Source organism: Pectinophora gossypiella, chromosome 29 (genome assembly GCF_024362695.1).
Source record: "Pectinophora gossypiella chromosome 29, ilPecGoss1.1, whole genome shotgun sequence".
Classification (NCBI taxonomy): Eukaryota; Metazoa; Arthropoda; class Insecta; order Lepidoptera; family Gelechiidae; genus Pectinophora; species Pectinophora gossypiella.
Genome location: NC_065432.1, coordinates 3,450,769 through 3,466,956, shown reverse-complemented (window position 1 = coordinate 3,466,956; position 16,188 = coordinate 3,450,769). Strand labels below are relative to the sequence as shown.

Here is a 16,188-nt window from a genome sequence, read left to right as displayed (position 1 = left end):
GAAACATCCGCCTCAGTATTCGTTACGGTGTCACTAACACCCATACCTACTTGTATGGCTACCTGTATGTAGTGTAAGTGACATCGTAACGAATACTGAGAGGGATGATTCAGCTCATTATTCTGAGTTAATATCAAATTGATTTTTCCATCGCCAAAGTATAGAATTGAAAATAATTTTAAAATACTAAACAATCAGCAATTTTGCGACGGAAAATTCCACTTGATCTTAACTCAGAGTCATGGTCTGAATCATCCCCTTCAGTATTCGTTACGATGTCACTAACACCTTGCATTTATTATAATTTCCATTCGACCGAGCTAACAGTTTTAAATGACTTATCTTTGCATGGGAAAACCAAGCCTTTGGATTCATAAATAAGCACAAAATTGTCTAAATCCTTTAACAAAAGGTTAAAAGTGAGAATCCAGTCACAAGACTATCACAAGACTTGATTTTTCGACCCAAAGATGGAGGATTGTATAATCCAAAGACTTCATTTTCGATTCAATTATTCGATTTATTGACCTCATCGCAGTATATCGAAATAAGTCGTGCTTTGTAACCTAAGTCGAACGCGTAGCTTACCGAAATCGCTGAGACCTCCTTTTAATTTTAACCGTCATGTCGTTGTCAGTATCATTCTTGTATTCTTCAGTGATTAGCTCCACCATAACCTGCCGTGTTGTCAACTTCGTGTCTGAATCTGCTGCTCTTTCGACGCTGGCGTTTGCTTTCGGATCCTCCACTTTGTCAACGGTCACATTAGCGTCCCGTTTCCTTCTCTCGCCAGCCACGTATATGGATTTCTTTTCGAAAACAAGCCGCGTCCCCATACGGAGGTCGCTTTTGGAGACTGGCGCCTCAGTAGCCTCTGTCTCTTTTTCCGGTGTCAGCGGCGTTGTCTGACCATCATTCTCTGTGTTTTCACTAGTGTTACGCAAACGTAACATGTTTTCATAAATGTTCTTCGAAACGAACCCTTTATGCTTTGTCGATTGCCTTATCAAAGGCCTGTGCTGAGTCGAATACTTAACAGGGCCGGATTTCGTCGACTTATACGATTTGGGACATCTACTCTTGTCGAAGAACGGACATTGTGACCTTTGATAGTCAGCTATAGATTTCGTAGATTCGCAGAATTCAGTTAGATTCGCAATTGCTTTTTCAACTAAGCCCTTTGCGTAGCTAGCCGTGTCATCAATAATAGCAAGTAAGTTCTTGTTTTTGGGCTTTTCCATTGTAGGTTCTGATCGTAAGGCTGGTTTGGTTTTGTTGCAGTATTTCAGTCTAGCTTTTTCTAACGCTGCAGCTGACACTCTGTGAACCTGTTCGATTAGTTCCTCTACTTCTGTTTCGATCTCCAAGGACTTTACAACAGCGTCAGCATAACCTTCAGGATCGTCTTCTACTCTGAAATGTGGACTCGCTTGTGCGTCCTTTGTATCATCTTTGTTTTTGCGTTCTTTGTCACTGTCCTTCTTGTCTGATTTATCATTTTCTTTGTCATCTACGTCGTGCTTATCATTGGTAGCTTTATCATTCAGTTTGTCGTGTTCCTCGTCGTTTATTTTGTCAGGTGGTGGTGTTATGTTAGGGTTGACTCGCAGGCTGTGTGTACCTCTAACAGGAACATCTTTGTCCTTTACAGCATTACGTTTCCGCCTTAATTGGCCAATGTTTTGACAATTATCAATCTGCTTGAATCGTTCCCTGTCTCGACACTCAGGTCCGTAGATGATTTCGATTTTTTTCAAGTCTGTCGCGCTCAAACCGGTTCGAACTTGTTTCACCTTTGGCTGGAAAGGTAATTGATACTTATTGTTAGATAGAAAAGAATCGATAAATACAACGCACCTAACTGGGCACCCTCAGGCCTGTTGTCTTAAACGTTGTACCGGGTGAGAACCTTCAGCGCTCCCTATTTGTCCGGCCAAGTAGTTAATGCCATCTGTGGCAAATCTACAAAAAGTCACGTCAAAAAAAAAGAATAGATCGGCCTAAACTCGACAGCACTAATTTAAGAGCCACGCTATTGTCGGTGTAGCATTCTCCATTCTTGTCTATCAAAAGTCAATTCCTTCACTTCTTTATAAGACACGACGTTCGCCTTCTCTTTAATCTGTTCCATGTGAGCTCGACTGACATCAGTATACCACACCTCGGACACTTCATACAAACAACCTCGTTTTACACAGACACTACACATTGACGTTATCGTACACGCGCATCTGTGTGTGTAACGTCTGACGCCCATACGATTGAAGACTAAGAGTAAGACCGAGGGGGTGAGGTAAACTCGCTTTGCCGCTGGTGGGGAGCGGAGAGTTGCCGTTCTATACGTAGTATAATTCCTTATTCTGTGAAGACTCACAAAGTGATTTTTGTGATATGTCCCCGCCGGGATTTGGACCCGGGACCTCAGGATCGTGAGCCCATCAACAGGTAGACCACGAAGGCCGTCTATGGTTAAGTTCTTAAAACTTACTACCTTGAACAAGATGGTGCGGTGTCCATTCTTGCTATAGTCGCGCTCTCCAAAATGCATGACGCTGTTGTAATCGTAGGGTAGGCTGCGAAGCGCCGGTGGCAAGCGGGTGTCCTTTGTAAACAGCTCCACGAAAGCTAAATAACAAAAACTATAATAAATCCTCCTAAAATAAATCCTCCTATAATGAATCCTCTTTTGTTTTGTATTTTGTTTTTTCCTGTTTGTGCAATAAAGTATTTGTTATGTTATGTTATGTTAAATATACAGGGTGTTAGTGACATCGTATCGGCATCCGAAGGACGTAATGTACGATCCCGACGACCCGATTACTCTAGCCATAGAGGCAGCCAATCAGCTCGCAACACCAAACACTTCAGGACCCCGATACCGACACAGCCGGCGTGGTCGACGATTTCCCTCATTCAGCGCTTATCGCTATCGACCCACTAGGGTCGAGTAATTCTTTCAAATATTTTTCCTCTCAGACGACGCCTTGAGCCAAGGTTCGCGCCCAACCGGGCACCCTCAGGCCTGTTGTCTTAAACGTTGTAGTGGGTGAGAGCCTTCAGCGCTCCCCATTTGTCCGGCCAAGTAGTTAATGCCATCTGCGGCAAATCTACAATAAGTCATGAGGGACGATACAAACCATGATTCTGATTTGACATGAAGCGAAATTTCCAGTCGAATAATTCATGAAAATTTTAGTGGTTTTTTTTTATATTTTTTCCGTTCTATACTTTTGCGACGGAAAATTCCACTTGATGTCAACTCAGAATCATGCTGAATCATCGTTTAAAGTTACAGAAAAAAAAAAATTGCGACGGAAAATTCCACTTGATATCAACTCAGAATCATTGTCTGAATCATCCCTCAAAGTTTTCGTTACGATGTTATTAACACTCTGTATATTAAAGATATAGGTACTTATGCATTTTTTCCACCAGGATAAGCAGAGACTATGGAAATCCATTTGCTTCGATCCTCACATACTTTTCTCGCTTACTGATATAAGTACTTACATTACACATAAAATATAAACATTCTATATGTATACGTCCCACTGCTGGGCACAAGCCTCCCGTCAACCGGTGAGGGTATGGAGCATACTCCACCACGCTACTCCAGCGGGTTGATGAAGTACTTATATAATAAAAATAAAACTATGTAGAAAGTATATAATATGTTTATATTATATTTATGAAATATATATTATATAATAATATAATTTATTTAAATGTACGCGGAACTGAAAACTGCATACGTGTTTGTGCCCGTGGCTTTTGAGACTGCAGGTCCTTGGGGTAGCGAGGCGAGGGAATTGATCAGGGAGATCGGCCGGAGACTCAAAGTCAGAGGGGGTGACCCTAGGTCTGCGTCTTACCTGGTCCAACGCCTGTCAGTGGCTGTGCAACGGGGCAATGCCGCTAGTGTAATGGGTTCGTTTGGACCAGGTCAGAATCAGAACACTTAAACGCCTAGTTGGACGTGACGAAGTTATATGTTTCTGATTATGTGACAGATTGTATTATTTCTAGTGTATCATTTTTAATATTATAGTAACTTTAAGAATTTTAGATTATAAATAAAATATGAATTTTGTTTAAATGTGGTTAGTAGGTTAAGGTTAATATTTTGTTTTATATTAATATAAGTAATTAAGTAGTTTCTAAATAATTTGTACGCGTATGTATGTCTATCTATATAATATTATACGTTGAAAGTCTCTCTTGTCACGTAGGTCAGCTGGAAGAAATCTCTTTGTTTAGAGATAAGCTTGCCTGTACTATCTGTTTTCTTTGTATGTTTCTTGTGTCTGTTTTATTGTGTACAAATAAATAAATAAATAAAACTCTTTGTAATGATTTCGACACTTTTATTAAATAAAAAAAGAAAACTTATTTTTAAATTACTTGCCATCAAATAAAAAGCATATATGGAGAAATAGCTACTTAATCTTATCTTAGATTTTCGACAGAAATTAATCGTTATAACATTTTATAAAGTTCATATTACACCCAGTTATGTGCTGTTCCCGGGAATATTCCCAAAGTGGGAATGTTCCCGTTGTAAAAACCATTTTTTTTTATGTTTAATAGTAAGGACACTGGCTGCTTTTCTTTTTCAAATTGTTCTTTCTTGTACTCTGGTCTTATCTGTCTAAAGGATAAGTAATAAATTCAATTCAATTCAATTAAGGACACTGGCTGCTTTTCTTTTTCAAATTGTTCTTTCTTGTACTCTGGTCTTATCTGTCTAAAGGATAAGTAATAAATTCAATTCAATTCAATTAAGGACATTGGCTGCTTTTCTTTTTCAAATTATTATTTCTTGTACTCTGGTCTTATCTGTCTAAAGGATAAGTAATAAATTCAATTCAATTCAATTAAGAACACTGGCTGCTTTTCTTTTTCAAATTGTTTTTTCTTGTACTCTGGTCTTATCTATCTAAAGGTTAGGTAATAAATTCAATTCAATTGAATTGAATTCAATTCAATTAAATTTCAATTGAATTGAATTGAAATTCAATTAATTAAGGACATTGAAGGACATGAATTGAATTAAGGACACTGGCTGCTTTTCTTTTTCAAATTGTTCTTTCTTGTACTCTGGTCTTATCTGTCTAAAGGTTAGGTAATAAATTCAATTCAATTTATTTGAATTGAATTGAATAAAGGACACTGGCTGCTTTTCTTTTTCAAATTGTTCTTTCTTGTACTATGGTTTTATCTGTCTAAAGGTTAGGTAATAAAGCTGTTTTTACATAAATTTTGCGCGTTTTTACTGCCGGGAATGTTCTCAAACTGGGAACATTCCAGAGAATGACTCTTCACTGATTACACCCATATCAGAATCGATAAATTTTTAATACTTAGATACTGTTAATTATAGATAACATATTATTTGAAAACATATTGACACATACATAAACTCACGCCTATTATCCCTATACGGCTAGGCAGAACCGCGGACTTTCTGAAAATATGCCAAAAATACAAATAAGGGCCTCATAGACTAAAGGCACGCTGAGCTGTAGGCCGTCTACGGGGTCCACAGGTGGCGGATAGTGGATATAAAAATAAGCAGTCCCCGACCGAACAGCGACAGGATTAGCAGAACGTAGTGGGCAGCTCACTGGGATGGGCTAACCTATAAAATGCTACTTAGGTTCTATGACGGTCTTGTGACGCAGCGAGTAGGCGCCGCTACTTCAAACGCACCCCTGATGCCGGGCAGAAGCGGTATCAGTACTGGTTGGAGGCTGAAGAAATGGATTCTGGTAGGGCTCTAGAACATCATCGATGGAGAAATTGGTCGGTGTACTGCGGAACGGAAGGCGATTGGGGCAACCACCGTTCTACAGCCTTATCTATGGAGTATTGAAAGCGATTACTCCACCGACTAGAGCGCAGCTCTTAAATAAAGAGAGAGAGAGAGAAACTAAAAAATAATACTACATATAGAGCGGTAACTCCGCCCCGCACCAATTCGCATCGGGTACCGACGTCACCCCCTCTGAGTCTTACTTTAGTAGTATTGTTCCTTATTCTAAGCTACAGCACACCACTTCATACAAATTCTCGTTTTACACAAACACTACACATGAACGTTATCGTACACGCGCGTCTGTGTGTGTGACGTCTGACGCCATACGATTGAAGACTAAACTATGTCCGAGAAGAGGTGAGGTAACCCTAGTTCAGCTGGTGGGGAGCAAAGAGTTGCCGTTCTATACGTAGTATTACCCACTAAGGAATAAATGGGAGCGCGCGATCTGGGTCTTACTCGCACTTAAACGACACACGGTAAGAATGTTTTTTTTGTATGAAGTGTCCGAGATGTGCCATTAGACCGGGCAAATGCTATTTTATCCTCCCGCTGCTTTACATGTTACAAAAAAATTACTAAAACCGAAACCGGAACAGAGCTCCACCAACCGAACTAGCTATAAGAAGACACTTTCAAAAACCACACAATCCTTATAATCTACAACAAAACCTTATGTAAATGACACAACGACAGTATTGGGACAGCAGTTGGCTCTTCTGGGGGCATACCTGCCGACCCTGCAATGTCCAAGTGCGTATATCTTACGTTCTTGTCCTCCAAACCTCCAACTTTGATCAGGAAACCAGCTGCCAACTGGTGGTTCCTGCCTTTCGCTTCCATGTCAACTTGTATCAAATCATCTCCCTTGCACTTTCCGACATTGACAGCTAAATCTTCGCTTCTGACGACAGACACTTCTACGCCTTCTCCAAGAAGAGTACCACTCAACTGCAACCTTGTAGCATGGTTCATACTCCTTGCACTATGATTATCCATCGCAGCAGAATGGCTTCCATAACACAGTTTTGCATGCCCTGTCAATGTAGCGATAGTGTAGATATGTGGATTCAGCTCCTTATCTGCCAGTTCTGACATCTTGAAAACTGAATCGGCCATGGCGAAGCGGCCTTCCGCGTCTGTATTAGTCACTCTGACTGTCTTCCCACTCCTCGAAACCAGCAACTCGTCAGCGACGTAAGAATCTTCCCCGATAGAGTTTCGACAAAGGCAAAGGACACCAATGACCTTCAAGTGTGGTGGTTTCAAGATAGAACACGCTTTGATAAAGCCAGCGACTGCGGCAGCGCCGCTTTTGTCCCTCGAAATCCCTGCCATGCGTCCGGAGATCTTAACATCAGCACCACCAGTGTCGTAGGTAACTCCTTTGCCGACTAAAATTAAGGTATCCGTAACCCTGGCTAAATCTGACGGCTTGTATTCGAGGGTAAGCACTCTAGCCCGGTGTCTGTCTATGTGATTTGCAGCACGTGACACAGCAGCTAGTAAAGGATACTCCTTCTGTATCTTCTTCGGATCGTCCATGACATTTATGGAAACGTTGGAGACGTCTCTGAACGAGTCTTTGACGTACTCAACTATTTTTCCAGGAGCCATTCTCTCAGGATCACCCCCAGCTATGTCTCTTGTCAGAATCCTCGCTTTCTCCAAAGCTATAGCATTCCTAACCACTTTTTCGAACTTCTCGTCTGCTTTTTCGTGAGCATGAATGCCGAGTCTTATGAAGTTATTCGTGGGGTCTCTCTCGCGGATCTGTAGAGGAGTGTACAGTGCTTCTAGTGCTCCCAGAATCGACACAAGTTCTCCTTCAGGAAAATCAACAAAGTTCTGAACAGCCAAAAGGGGTTTTCGACATCCTGCCTCCAAAGCTCTTGTCATGCCTTTCTTAGCGGCATCTCTGAGCACTCTAGCGTCATTATAAGGGCCAATTTTTCCCGTTGGACTGATAATCAGCCTCCCTCCAGAGACATAGTCACAATTCCACAATGTTACAGCTTTATGTACGTGCTTATCTATTGCTGCGATTTTATCGAGAAAGCTTCCAATATGCCGTGGTTTAGGGACGTTTTTCTCCTCAGGATACAAAATGAGAATCACGCCGTCATAGTCAGGGTTCTGCACGTTGGTTTCAATAAATATATTTTCGTATAATTTGAATTTGATTTCGGCCATGATTGCAGCGCGGTGTCCGCTTTAAAACTGATAGGTAACTGTGCATTACAATTTTATCTCTGTACCGACTAGTGATGTCAATAATACTATGAATTATGAAATAGGCATGTGCGTTTGTATTTATTAAAAAACTAAATTTAATAAGGCTTAAGGTTTTTTTTTTTGTCGTGACTTAGTTAGTGGGCTCTGTTTTCCGCATTTAGACTCTAAGATGGCCCATTATGCGTGCTATTGTTGACTACGTAAGCAAACCTAACTCTTTCCAGAAGCTCAGAAGCCTCCTGGGGTTTTCACAGGTTTCGCGAAGCGACCCCATTCCTTTGAGGATTTTTAGCCGTTGTGCTGACACTCCCGTGCATTCCAGGATTACATGGGGGGCAGTTTCTTCTGCATCCAGACAGCCTCTACAAAGTGGGCTGTCCGTTATCCCTAAGTTGTCGTGACTTATCACAGTTCTATTTTTATACTATCTACTACAAACTACTTAGATATGTACAGGCTGGCATCGACCCACTAGGGTCGATTAATTCTTTCAAATATTACCCTCTCTGACGACGCCCTGTGCCGAGATTCGCGCCCAGGGCACCCTCAGGCCTGTTGTCTTATAAATTTTGTACCGGGTGAGAGCCCTCATCACTCCCCAATTACCAGGAGAAATCAGAAATCATTTATTCGCTCGAATAAATGAATAATTCAAATATTATTCAAATATTATCCTCTCAGACGACGCCCTGAGCCAAGGTTCGCGCCCAACTGGGCACCCTCAGGCCTGTTGTCTTAATTGTTATACCAGATGAGAGTCCGGCCAAGTAGTTAATGCCATTTGCGGCAAATCTACAATAAGTCACGTTAAAAAAAATCAGGCTGTTAGTTACACCGTACTGAGTACTGAGGGGGATGATTCAGCATGATTCCGAGTTAATATCAAGTGGAATTTTCCTCTGCTCGGAAGCAGCTGGGTCTTTGCTTAAATACATCTTAGTGCCACGGGTTCAAACCACAGAATTTGACTTAGTGACTTTGAATTCACGTTTGGATCATAGCTGTTTGATATCACGTGGTTTTCAGTATTTGTGCCCGGTTACTAGCAATAGGTTGGCCAGGTTGTAAAAGGTTACGGGACATAAGCATAGCTGGCGAAGAGTGGGTCAAATCAAAGAGCAAAAGTTCAGTCACAGAGCCCAGCGAATTATTTGTAAACAGTGGTGATATTATGAACCATTAGTTGTCATAATTATAAAATTTAAGTTTTTGTAGGTGTTTTTGGTCTGTTACAAAAACGACATGTAACCAGAAGGTCTTAAGTGCAACCAGTTAATTTATTACTCTGCAAGAAACTGCTTGACTTTTGCAGCTTATCGTACGTTCGAAATATTATTATGTACACCTCTGCCTACCCCTTCGAGGATACATGCGTGATGTGTTTTATATTTTTTTCACAAATAAATAAATTATAACACGAGTATCGCCACGGTCTGTGGATAATATAAGATAATGTAGTACAACTATCTAAGTATTTATTTGATGTTAGGTACAAAGATGTGCCGATGGAATGTTCCCACTTTTGTGACATTCCCGGCAGTAAAACGGCGCAAAACTTATTTAAAAAGAACTTTATTACCTAACCTTTAGCATTAGCAGATGATTATACATTTAAGCATGCAAATAATTTGCAATAAAATTCAACCTAAGTAGGCTTAGCGTTTAATGTAAAAATAATATGAGCGAAATTAGGTACTTAAGTAATTAATAACTTCAGTGATTTTTTTTGTTTGTGATTTGTGTGGTACTAAATATTATAGTACTTATTTAACTGATAAAATCTTCTTTCGTAAGTAGTACCTACCTAAGCAATGGCTGTTAAATTAGGTATTTTAATTGGCAGCCCTCAGACATCACACACTCAGTTGCGCGTATACGATAACGTCAATGTGTGGTGTCTGTGTAAAAGTTGTTTGTATGAAGTGTCCGGAGCGTGCCTTTATGCAGATAAGACAAGACTTCTGTTTTTCTTGTCGGTCCCTCACTGCTGAGGGTCGTGATTACATATAATCTTCCTCACAGGGTTCTGTTCTGTGCCATATTATGTACAACTCTTTAGATAGGACCCCTGACAGCTGCTTGAACTGTTCCATCCACCTTATCGGTAATTCGTAATCATTTATTCGCTATAAAAATAGTATTACAGTGCAGTAGTACAGTGTAGTAGTACAGTGTAGTAGTAGTGCAGTGCAGTGTGGTATTTTGGTGCTCTTCCTCTAGCACGCTTACCCTCAACTGGCCCAGAATAACGTGTTTCTCTATACAGTGCAATGGGGATTGCATTATTTGCCCAAAGAAACTTAAGACTCTCTCCTGGCATGTGGGAAGCGGACGCTTGCTGACCTTAATCTCATTGAGAATATGGACGTTTATTCTCATAGCTGTCCAAGGAATGCTTTTAAACTCCAAAAAAAATGTATACGAGCACTGTGCGGTGCTCGGTTTGATGACAGCTGCAAACCGCTATTCAAAAAGCTTGGCATCTTACCACTGCCCTGCATGTACATCAGGGAGGTATGTATATTCGTGGCATCAAATCCCAATAATTGGAAAACCCGGGGTCAAATGATTCAGAGACAAACAAGAAGGCATATTATGAACCTGCTGTATCAACCTCCTGCCCGGAAATATATTTACAAGAGGAACATATCAAATATGTGTATAGTTATTTATAATAAACTTCCCACCGTATTTAAGAACATGACCAAAGCTGCTTTTAAAGTTAATTTGACAAAATGGTTGCAACAACATTGCTTTTATAGTATTAAGGAATTTCTAGATTATAAAAACTAAATTTTGACATTGTTAATTAGAGTTTTATTATTATTTTATTTTATGATTGATTTGTATTAAGTATATAATTATTATTTAATTGTAGATGCATGTGTAGCAACAACATAAATTTGCATGCTTACTTGTAAGCTGAAAACACGGACTACTTTATACAATTACATCTGTAAATACTGTTTTCTGGCAAATAAATTATTCTTATTCTTATTCTTATTCTTATGCGAAGCAGCTTTCTCCAATACCACGTTTCAAAAGAGTTCCTATTTCTTTAGACACCATGTTTCCACACCATGCATCATCATCATCTCCCTAGCATTTGACCTGAAGATTTGACAGATCCGGTTTTTTACAGAAGCAAATACCTGTCTGACCTGTTTGTTTATGCGATGTGACATTGTCAATCCGTCACACTATTAAAGAGTTTTTACAACGGGAACATTCCCAATCTGGGAATATTCATGGGAACGGCACGTTACTGTAGGTACGGTTACGAGCATTAATATGTATACTCTTTCGTACCATGTCACATTAACTTTTTTGACAAATTGAACTGTAAGTCTCACTAAACGTCAAATATGTTAGTGCAACAGAGTCCTAAAGTGGGTACATTATATTGCTCATGACTGTACCTACCTATCATGTAAGTAGGTATTATTTGTAATACTCTTTATCTGATAACGACGTGTTGCGAATGTACATAGGTGATATTAATTTACAGTCCTTTGTTTTCATGATAAATAACTAAGTACTGGGTTCGGTTCTTGCAGACAACTCCTAAATTTATTTTAAGTTATACCCGTCATTTTGTTATCCGCCGAAAAGGAGAGGGGCGTATGACTGTCAACTGTTAATTTTGAAATGAAAGAATAACCCGGCCGATTCAAATAGGCATCTCGCTGATATGCAATCTGTTTGACGTACCGGGTGAGAGCCTTCAGCGCTCCCCATTTGTCCGGCCAAGTAGTTAATGCCATCTGCGGCAAATCTACAATAAGTCACGTCAAAAAAAAAAAAAAAAAAAAAATCTGTTTGACGTGTGCTAGGAAATTAATTATTTCGGGTTATTGGCCAACGTATGCATTTCTTTTTCTGAACTCACCAGGCTCCACGTTCTCCAGCTGCACGGTGACATACTTGTCGCGGATGACGCGGTTGTGCTCGAAGGGGAACCCAAGCGCCTTCATGAGCTGCATCTCGAAGTGCGGGCTCTTCAAGCAGTTGTAACCCATTATCAGAGACTGGATGGACAAACAGAAATAATAACAATAAACAATAATCACATATAGATTAAACTGTCTTTTAGCTCTTAAAAGAGGGCTCTATGTGTTGGCTTCCAAAAGTCCGGGACTCCATAGGCCCGAGATATGGAAATGACAAACATAATAATAATAATAAAAACACTTTATTGCACACAAAATAAGACATTTACAGGATAATCTTATTGTAAGGTGGGCAAAGGCGGCCTTATCGCTAAGAGCGATCTCGTCCAGACAACCTTCGGCAGAGGATATAGTACACTTCTTCTTTGCGAGTCGATGGTGATCGATACTAAATTTTTGCTGACCAATAATTGGCCACGCTTACGGCATTGTCAGTGGCTTCGTAAAGGTCTTTAATAGTGCAGGTGTTAGGGCACTTAGGACAGCACAAAAGGTGAGCCATAGTTTGTGGTGATACTCCACCTAACTCGCAATCACTCGCAATCATCGCAACCATCAACCAGATATCCCCACCTGCAGAGATTATCCTTATTATTATTATAGTACACTTGTACAGCTGCAGTGTAGCGCGCAAAAAAGTAAAATAAAGTAAGAAAAAATATATGTAAAATAATAGACACATCACACATTATATATATACATACAATGATACATATAAGTAAGTACTTAAAAATAAAATATTACTTGCATGACGATGATTAAGCCAAGAAATAATAGTTCAGTTTAGTTTTGAAAATAGCCAAAAAAACTTACATAACATCTAATCTAGCTTACAAGATCCCACTGCTGGGCAAAGGCCTCCCCTTCCTCTCAAACTCAAACGGAACTCAAATGGAATTGGGCCGGACATGTTTGTCGCATGCACCCTGAGCGGTGGGCCCGGATCGTCACGCATTGGGTGCCTCATGACGGGTACAGGCGTCGTGGTAGACCTCGAAAGAGATGGCGTGACGAGTTAGACGCTTGCCGGAGGGACTGGCCGGAATACGCACAGGACATAATAACATAAACATAGTAAATTGTTTTTAACGGGTCGATACAATTAATCACGTAATTATAATGTTATAATAATCAAGTATTATTATTATTTTACCTTATTTAACATTTTATTCTGTCCTCATTTGAGGCAACCTCAAGGTCGAACTCAGTTCAATATCGATATTCTTAGACGGCGCCTAAACCTTAACTCGAGTTTGCTATTATTTACTCGAGTGTATTATTATGTTGGCAGTATGAAAGCTCGATTCAAGTGAATAAAGTCCTCATGTCGAGGGCCTAACTGACACGATGACTAGACGTTCGCTTCTGTAACTATGTTACCAACTGAATAAAGATATTTTCTGGTTTGAGTTTTGTGGGTTACTTACGTGCGGTTCATCTATGGAATGAGGTTCCGTGTAGACGGTACACTTCTTAGCGCCTGTTGGGTTCTCTATGATCAACACGTGGTCGTTCCCACTGGGCCTGACCAGCACTGGCAGCACTTTTATACAGGTCTTGGCCGCGAAGGTGGTCATGGATGTCATTATTGATAAGACCTGATCGCTGTCTGTGGGGTAAAACCTTTTTTTAGAGAACCTTTTTTTTTGGCGTGACTTATTGTAGATTTGCCGCAGATGGCATTAACTACTTGGCAGGAGTTCAGAGAGCCGTGCCGTGGTTGCCCAGTTTGGTAGAACGGTTGCCTCTCACTTTGAGGTCGCAGGTACCAATCCTGCACAGGCCTAAACCAAATAAATGTGGGTTTTCTCACATTGTTTTCCTTCACCGCTGAGCACGTGATAATCATTTATGATCCAAACATGAGTTCGAAAACGACAATCATTGGTTTAGGCCTGTGCTGGATTAGAACCTGCGACCTCAAAGTGAGAGGCAACCGTTCTACCAACTGGGCTACTATGGCTCCGCAACTGCTAATTATTTATTTTTTATTAATTAGTAGGTAACAGCCTCCGTGCTCTAGTGGTTAGAGCGTTAGGCTCACGATCTGGAGGTCCGGGTTCGATTCCCGATGGGAACACTGTCGAAATCACTTTGTAAGACTGTCCTTTGTTTGGTAAGGACTTTTCAGGCTTGAATCACCTGATTGTCCGAAAAAGTAAAATGATTCCGTGCTTCGGAAGGCACGTCAAGACGTTGGTCCCGGCTTTTAGCCGTAAAAACACCTCCACCAATCCGGGAGCAGCGTGGTAGAGTATGCTCCATACCCCCTCCGGTTGATTGAAGGGAGGCCTGTGCCCAGCAGTGGGATGTATATAGGCAGTTTATATACATATGTAGTAGGTATTGAGCTACTTACCGAAATGATCGCTTTCTATAAAGAAAGGTATTGTTGCATTTGGCCAAAACACGTGAGCTTGCGTTGTCAAGACTGTTGAAAAAAAAAGAAACAAATTAAAAATACACATTATAACGTCCTTAATCCACAATGGAGGGCAGGGGGGTTAATACCACATCCAAGCAATTCATCTGAAAAAGCAATAATGCTATTTGACATTTGTTTGCATTGCGCACTTACTTTTATATGCGCAAATGTCAAATTGCAATATTGATTTTTAGATGAATTGCTTCAATGTGGCATTATTAACCCCCCAGCGGGCTTAGCACCGTAAGCGCGCGACTCTTTCTCACCGCGACAGAGATCATCTGTCTCTTTCTGTGCAGTACTGTGAGAGAGTGACGGGTGACGTATGTCGAGACGAGAAAGAGTCGCGCGCTTACAGTGTTAAGCCCGCAGAGCTTGCAGACCAGTAACTTATGATTTTGATAAGAAGTAGGTTTTTATTGCACCAATGGAAATGTTGAAAGATAAACCTATTAACACCCGTATTGTAAAATTTTAACTCCAACCTTCCTCGACTCCTTTCTTAGATGAGGCGACCTCAAGGTCTTCCTCGAACTCACCTCAAAGTCGGTATTCCTAGACGGCGCCTCAACCTTTACTCGAGTTTACTCCAGTAAGGCATGACGTCATTAATTTCGTATTATTATGTTGGCAGTATGACATGCGCGACTCCAGTGAGTAAAATCCTCAACTCGAGGGCTTAAATGTCAACTTAAAATACCAAAATGCTCAGCTGAGGCCGAGTCGAGTGGAGGAAGAGACGAGTGGACATCTTAAGGTGGTATTAATAAACTAATCTCAGCTGAGACTGCCCTCAAGATCATGCTCAAGTCCCTGTTTTTATATAAGAACTGTCACAGAGGGCAGTGTCGAAGCTGAGATTAGTTTATTAATACCAGCCTTAGAATACTGGTGTAAGCCCTATTTTTCAATATCTCATCTAGCACCAGAGATATTAATGGTGAAAGTTAATGGTGGGGGAATGCTCCGTCCCGTTCTAGCAATATGGCTTTTCTATGGCACTAGCGTCATATGACGTCACGAGCTCCTATTGCCATTTCTCTCCAACACTCCTAAGATGTTCACTCGACTCTTCCTCCACTTTCTATTCTTTTCTACTACCCTATTATAAAGTAAGTACCCAACTAGTGATGTGCCGTTCCCGGGGACGCTTCCAAAGTGGCAATGTTCCTGTTGTAAAAAGTCTTTAATAGTAACACTGGCTGCTTTTTTTTTTCAAATTGTTATTTTTTTTAATAAAGCTCGTGTTACTGCTTTTTACTGCCCAGGGAATATTCCCAGTTTGCTCCTAACCTTAAATTATTAGAATTTTTCGTTATACTTACCATCTTCATCAATCATATTTGTAAGGGAATCACTATAGACGAATTTTAAAATATTAAAAAATAAAACTAAAAACCTGAGCCCCGCCATTTTGGTCGGGTAAATAAATCCCAATTTTTTTTTTTATAGACTTGTTTCATTACTTTTTTACGAGTAACTCCGATTAAGTTTATTGGAGTGTTTCAAAACATTTACTTAAGTATATTTTATTATGAAAACACCGGATATTGATAAAGAAAAATATATTTCTACGCCAACTTTTAACATTTTCAAAATTTATTTTATGTAATGAGGGACCTTCCCCACCACGTTCCCCGAATAATAATAATACAGGGTGTTAGTGACATCGTAACAAAAACTTTGAGGGGTGATTGAGGCCATGTTTCTGAGATGATATCAAGTGGAATTCTCCGTCGCAAAAGTATGGAATTGAAAGTAAT

At 40.3% G+C, this 16,188-nt stretch overlaps 2 protein-coding genes across 2 annotated transcripts in view; both read right to left on the bottom strand.

Annotated features, from left to right (window-relative positions):
* LOC126379679 (zinc finger CCCH domain-containing protein 13-like) overlaps positions 1–15,766 on the bottom strand; it is a 31,547-nt gene extending 15,781 nt beyond the window's left edge. Inside the window, exons 1-5 of the mRNA XM_050028496.1 lie at positions 15,751–15,766; positions 13,428–13,609; positions 11,940–12,078; positions 2,489–2,625; positions 589–1,799 (exon numbers count right to left, since the gene is read on the bottom strand). Coding sequence (XP_049884453.1) covers positions 589–1,799; positions 2,489–2,625; positions 11,940–12,078; positions 13,428–13,609; positions 15,751–15,766 — 1,685 coding nt within the window. The remainder of the gene's footprint in view (positions 1–588; positions 1,800–2,488; positions 2,626–11,939; positions 12,079–13,427; positions 13,610–15,750) is intronic.
* On the bottom strand, positions 4,351–8,030 carry LOC126379473 (putative aminopeptidase W07G4.4). The gene has a single exon (XM_050028233.1). The coding sequence runs from the start codon at positions 8,006–8,008 to the stop codon at positions 6,476–6,478; it is 1,533 nt and encodes a 510-aa protein (XP_049884190.1). The 5' UTR covers positions 8,009–8,030; the 3' UTR covers positions 4,351–6,475.
* Positions 15,767–16,188: the final 422 nt, after the last annotated feature.

Excerpts from the sequence above, each read along its gene's own strand:
- LOC126379473 (XM_050028233.1), bottom strand. The coding sequence starts at position 8,008 with ATGGCCGAAATCAAATTCAAATTATACGAAAATATATTTATTGAAACC.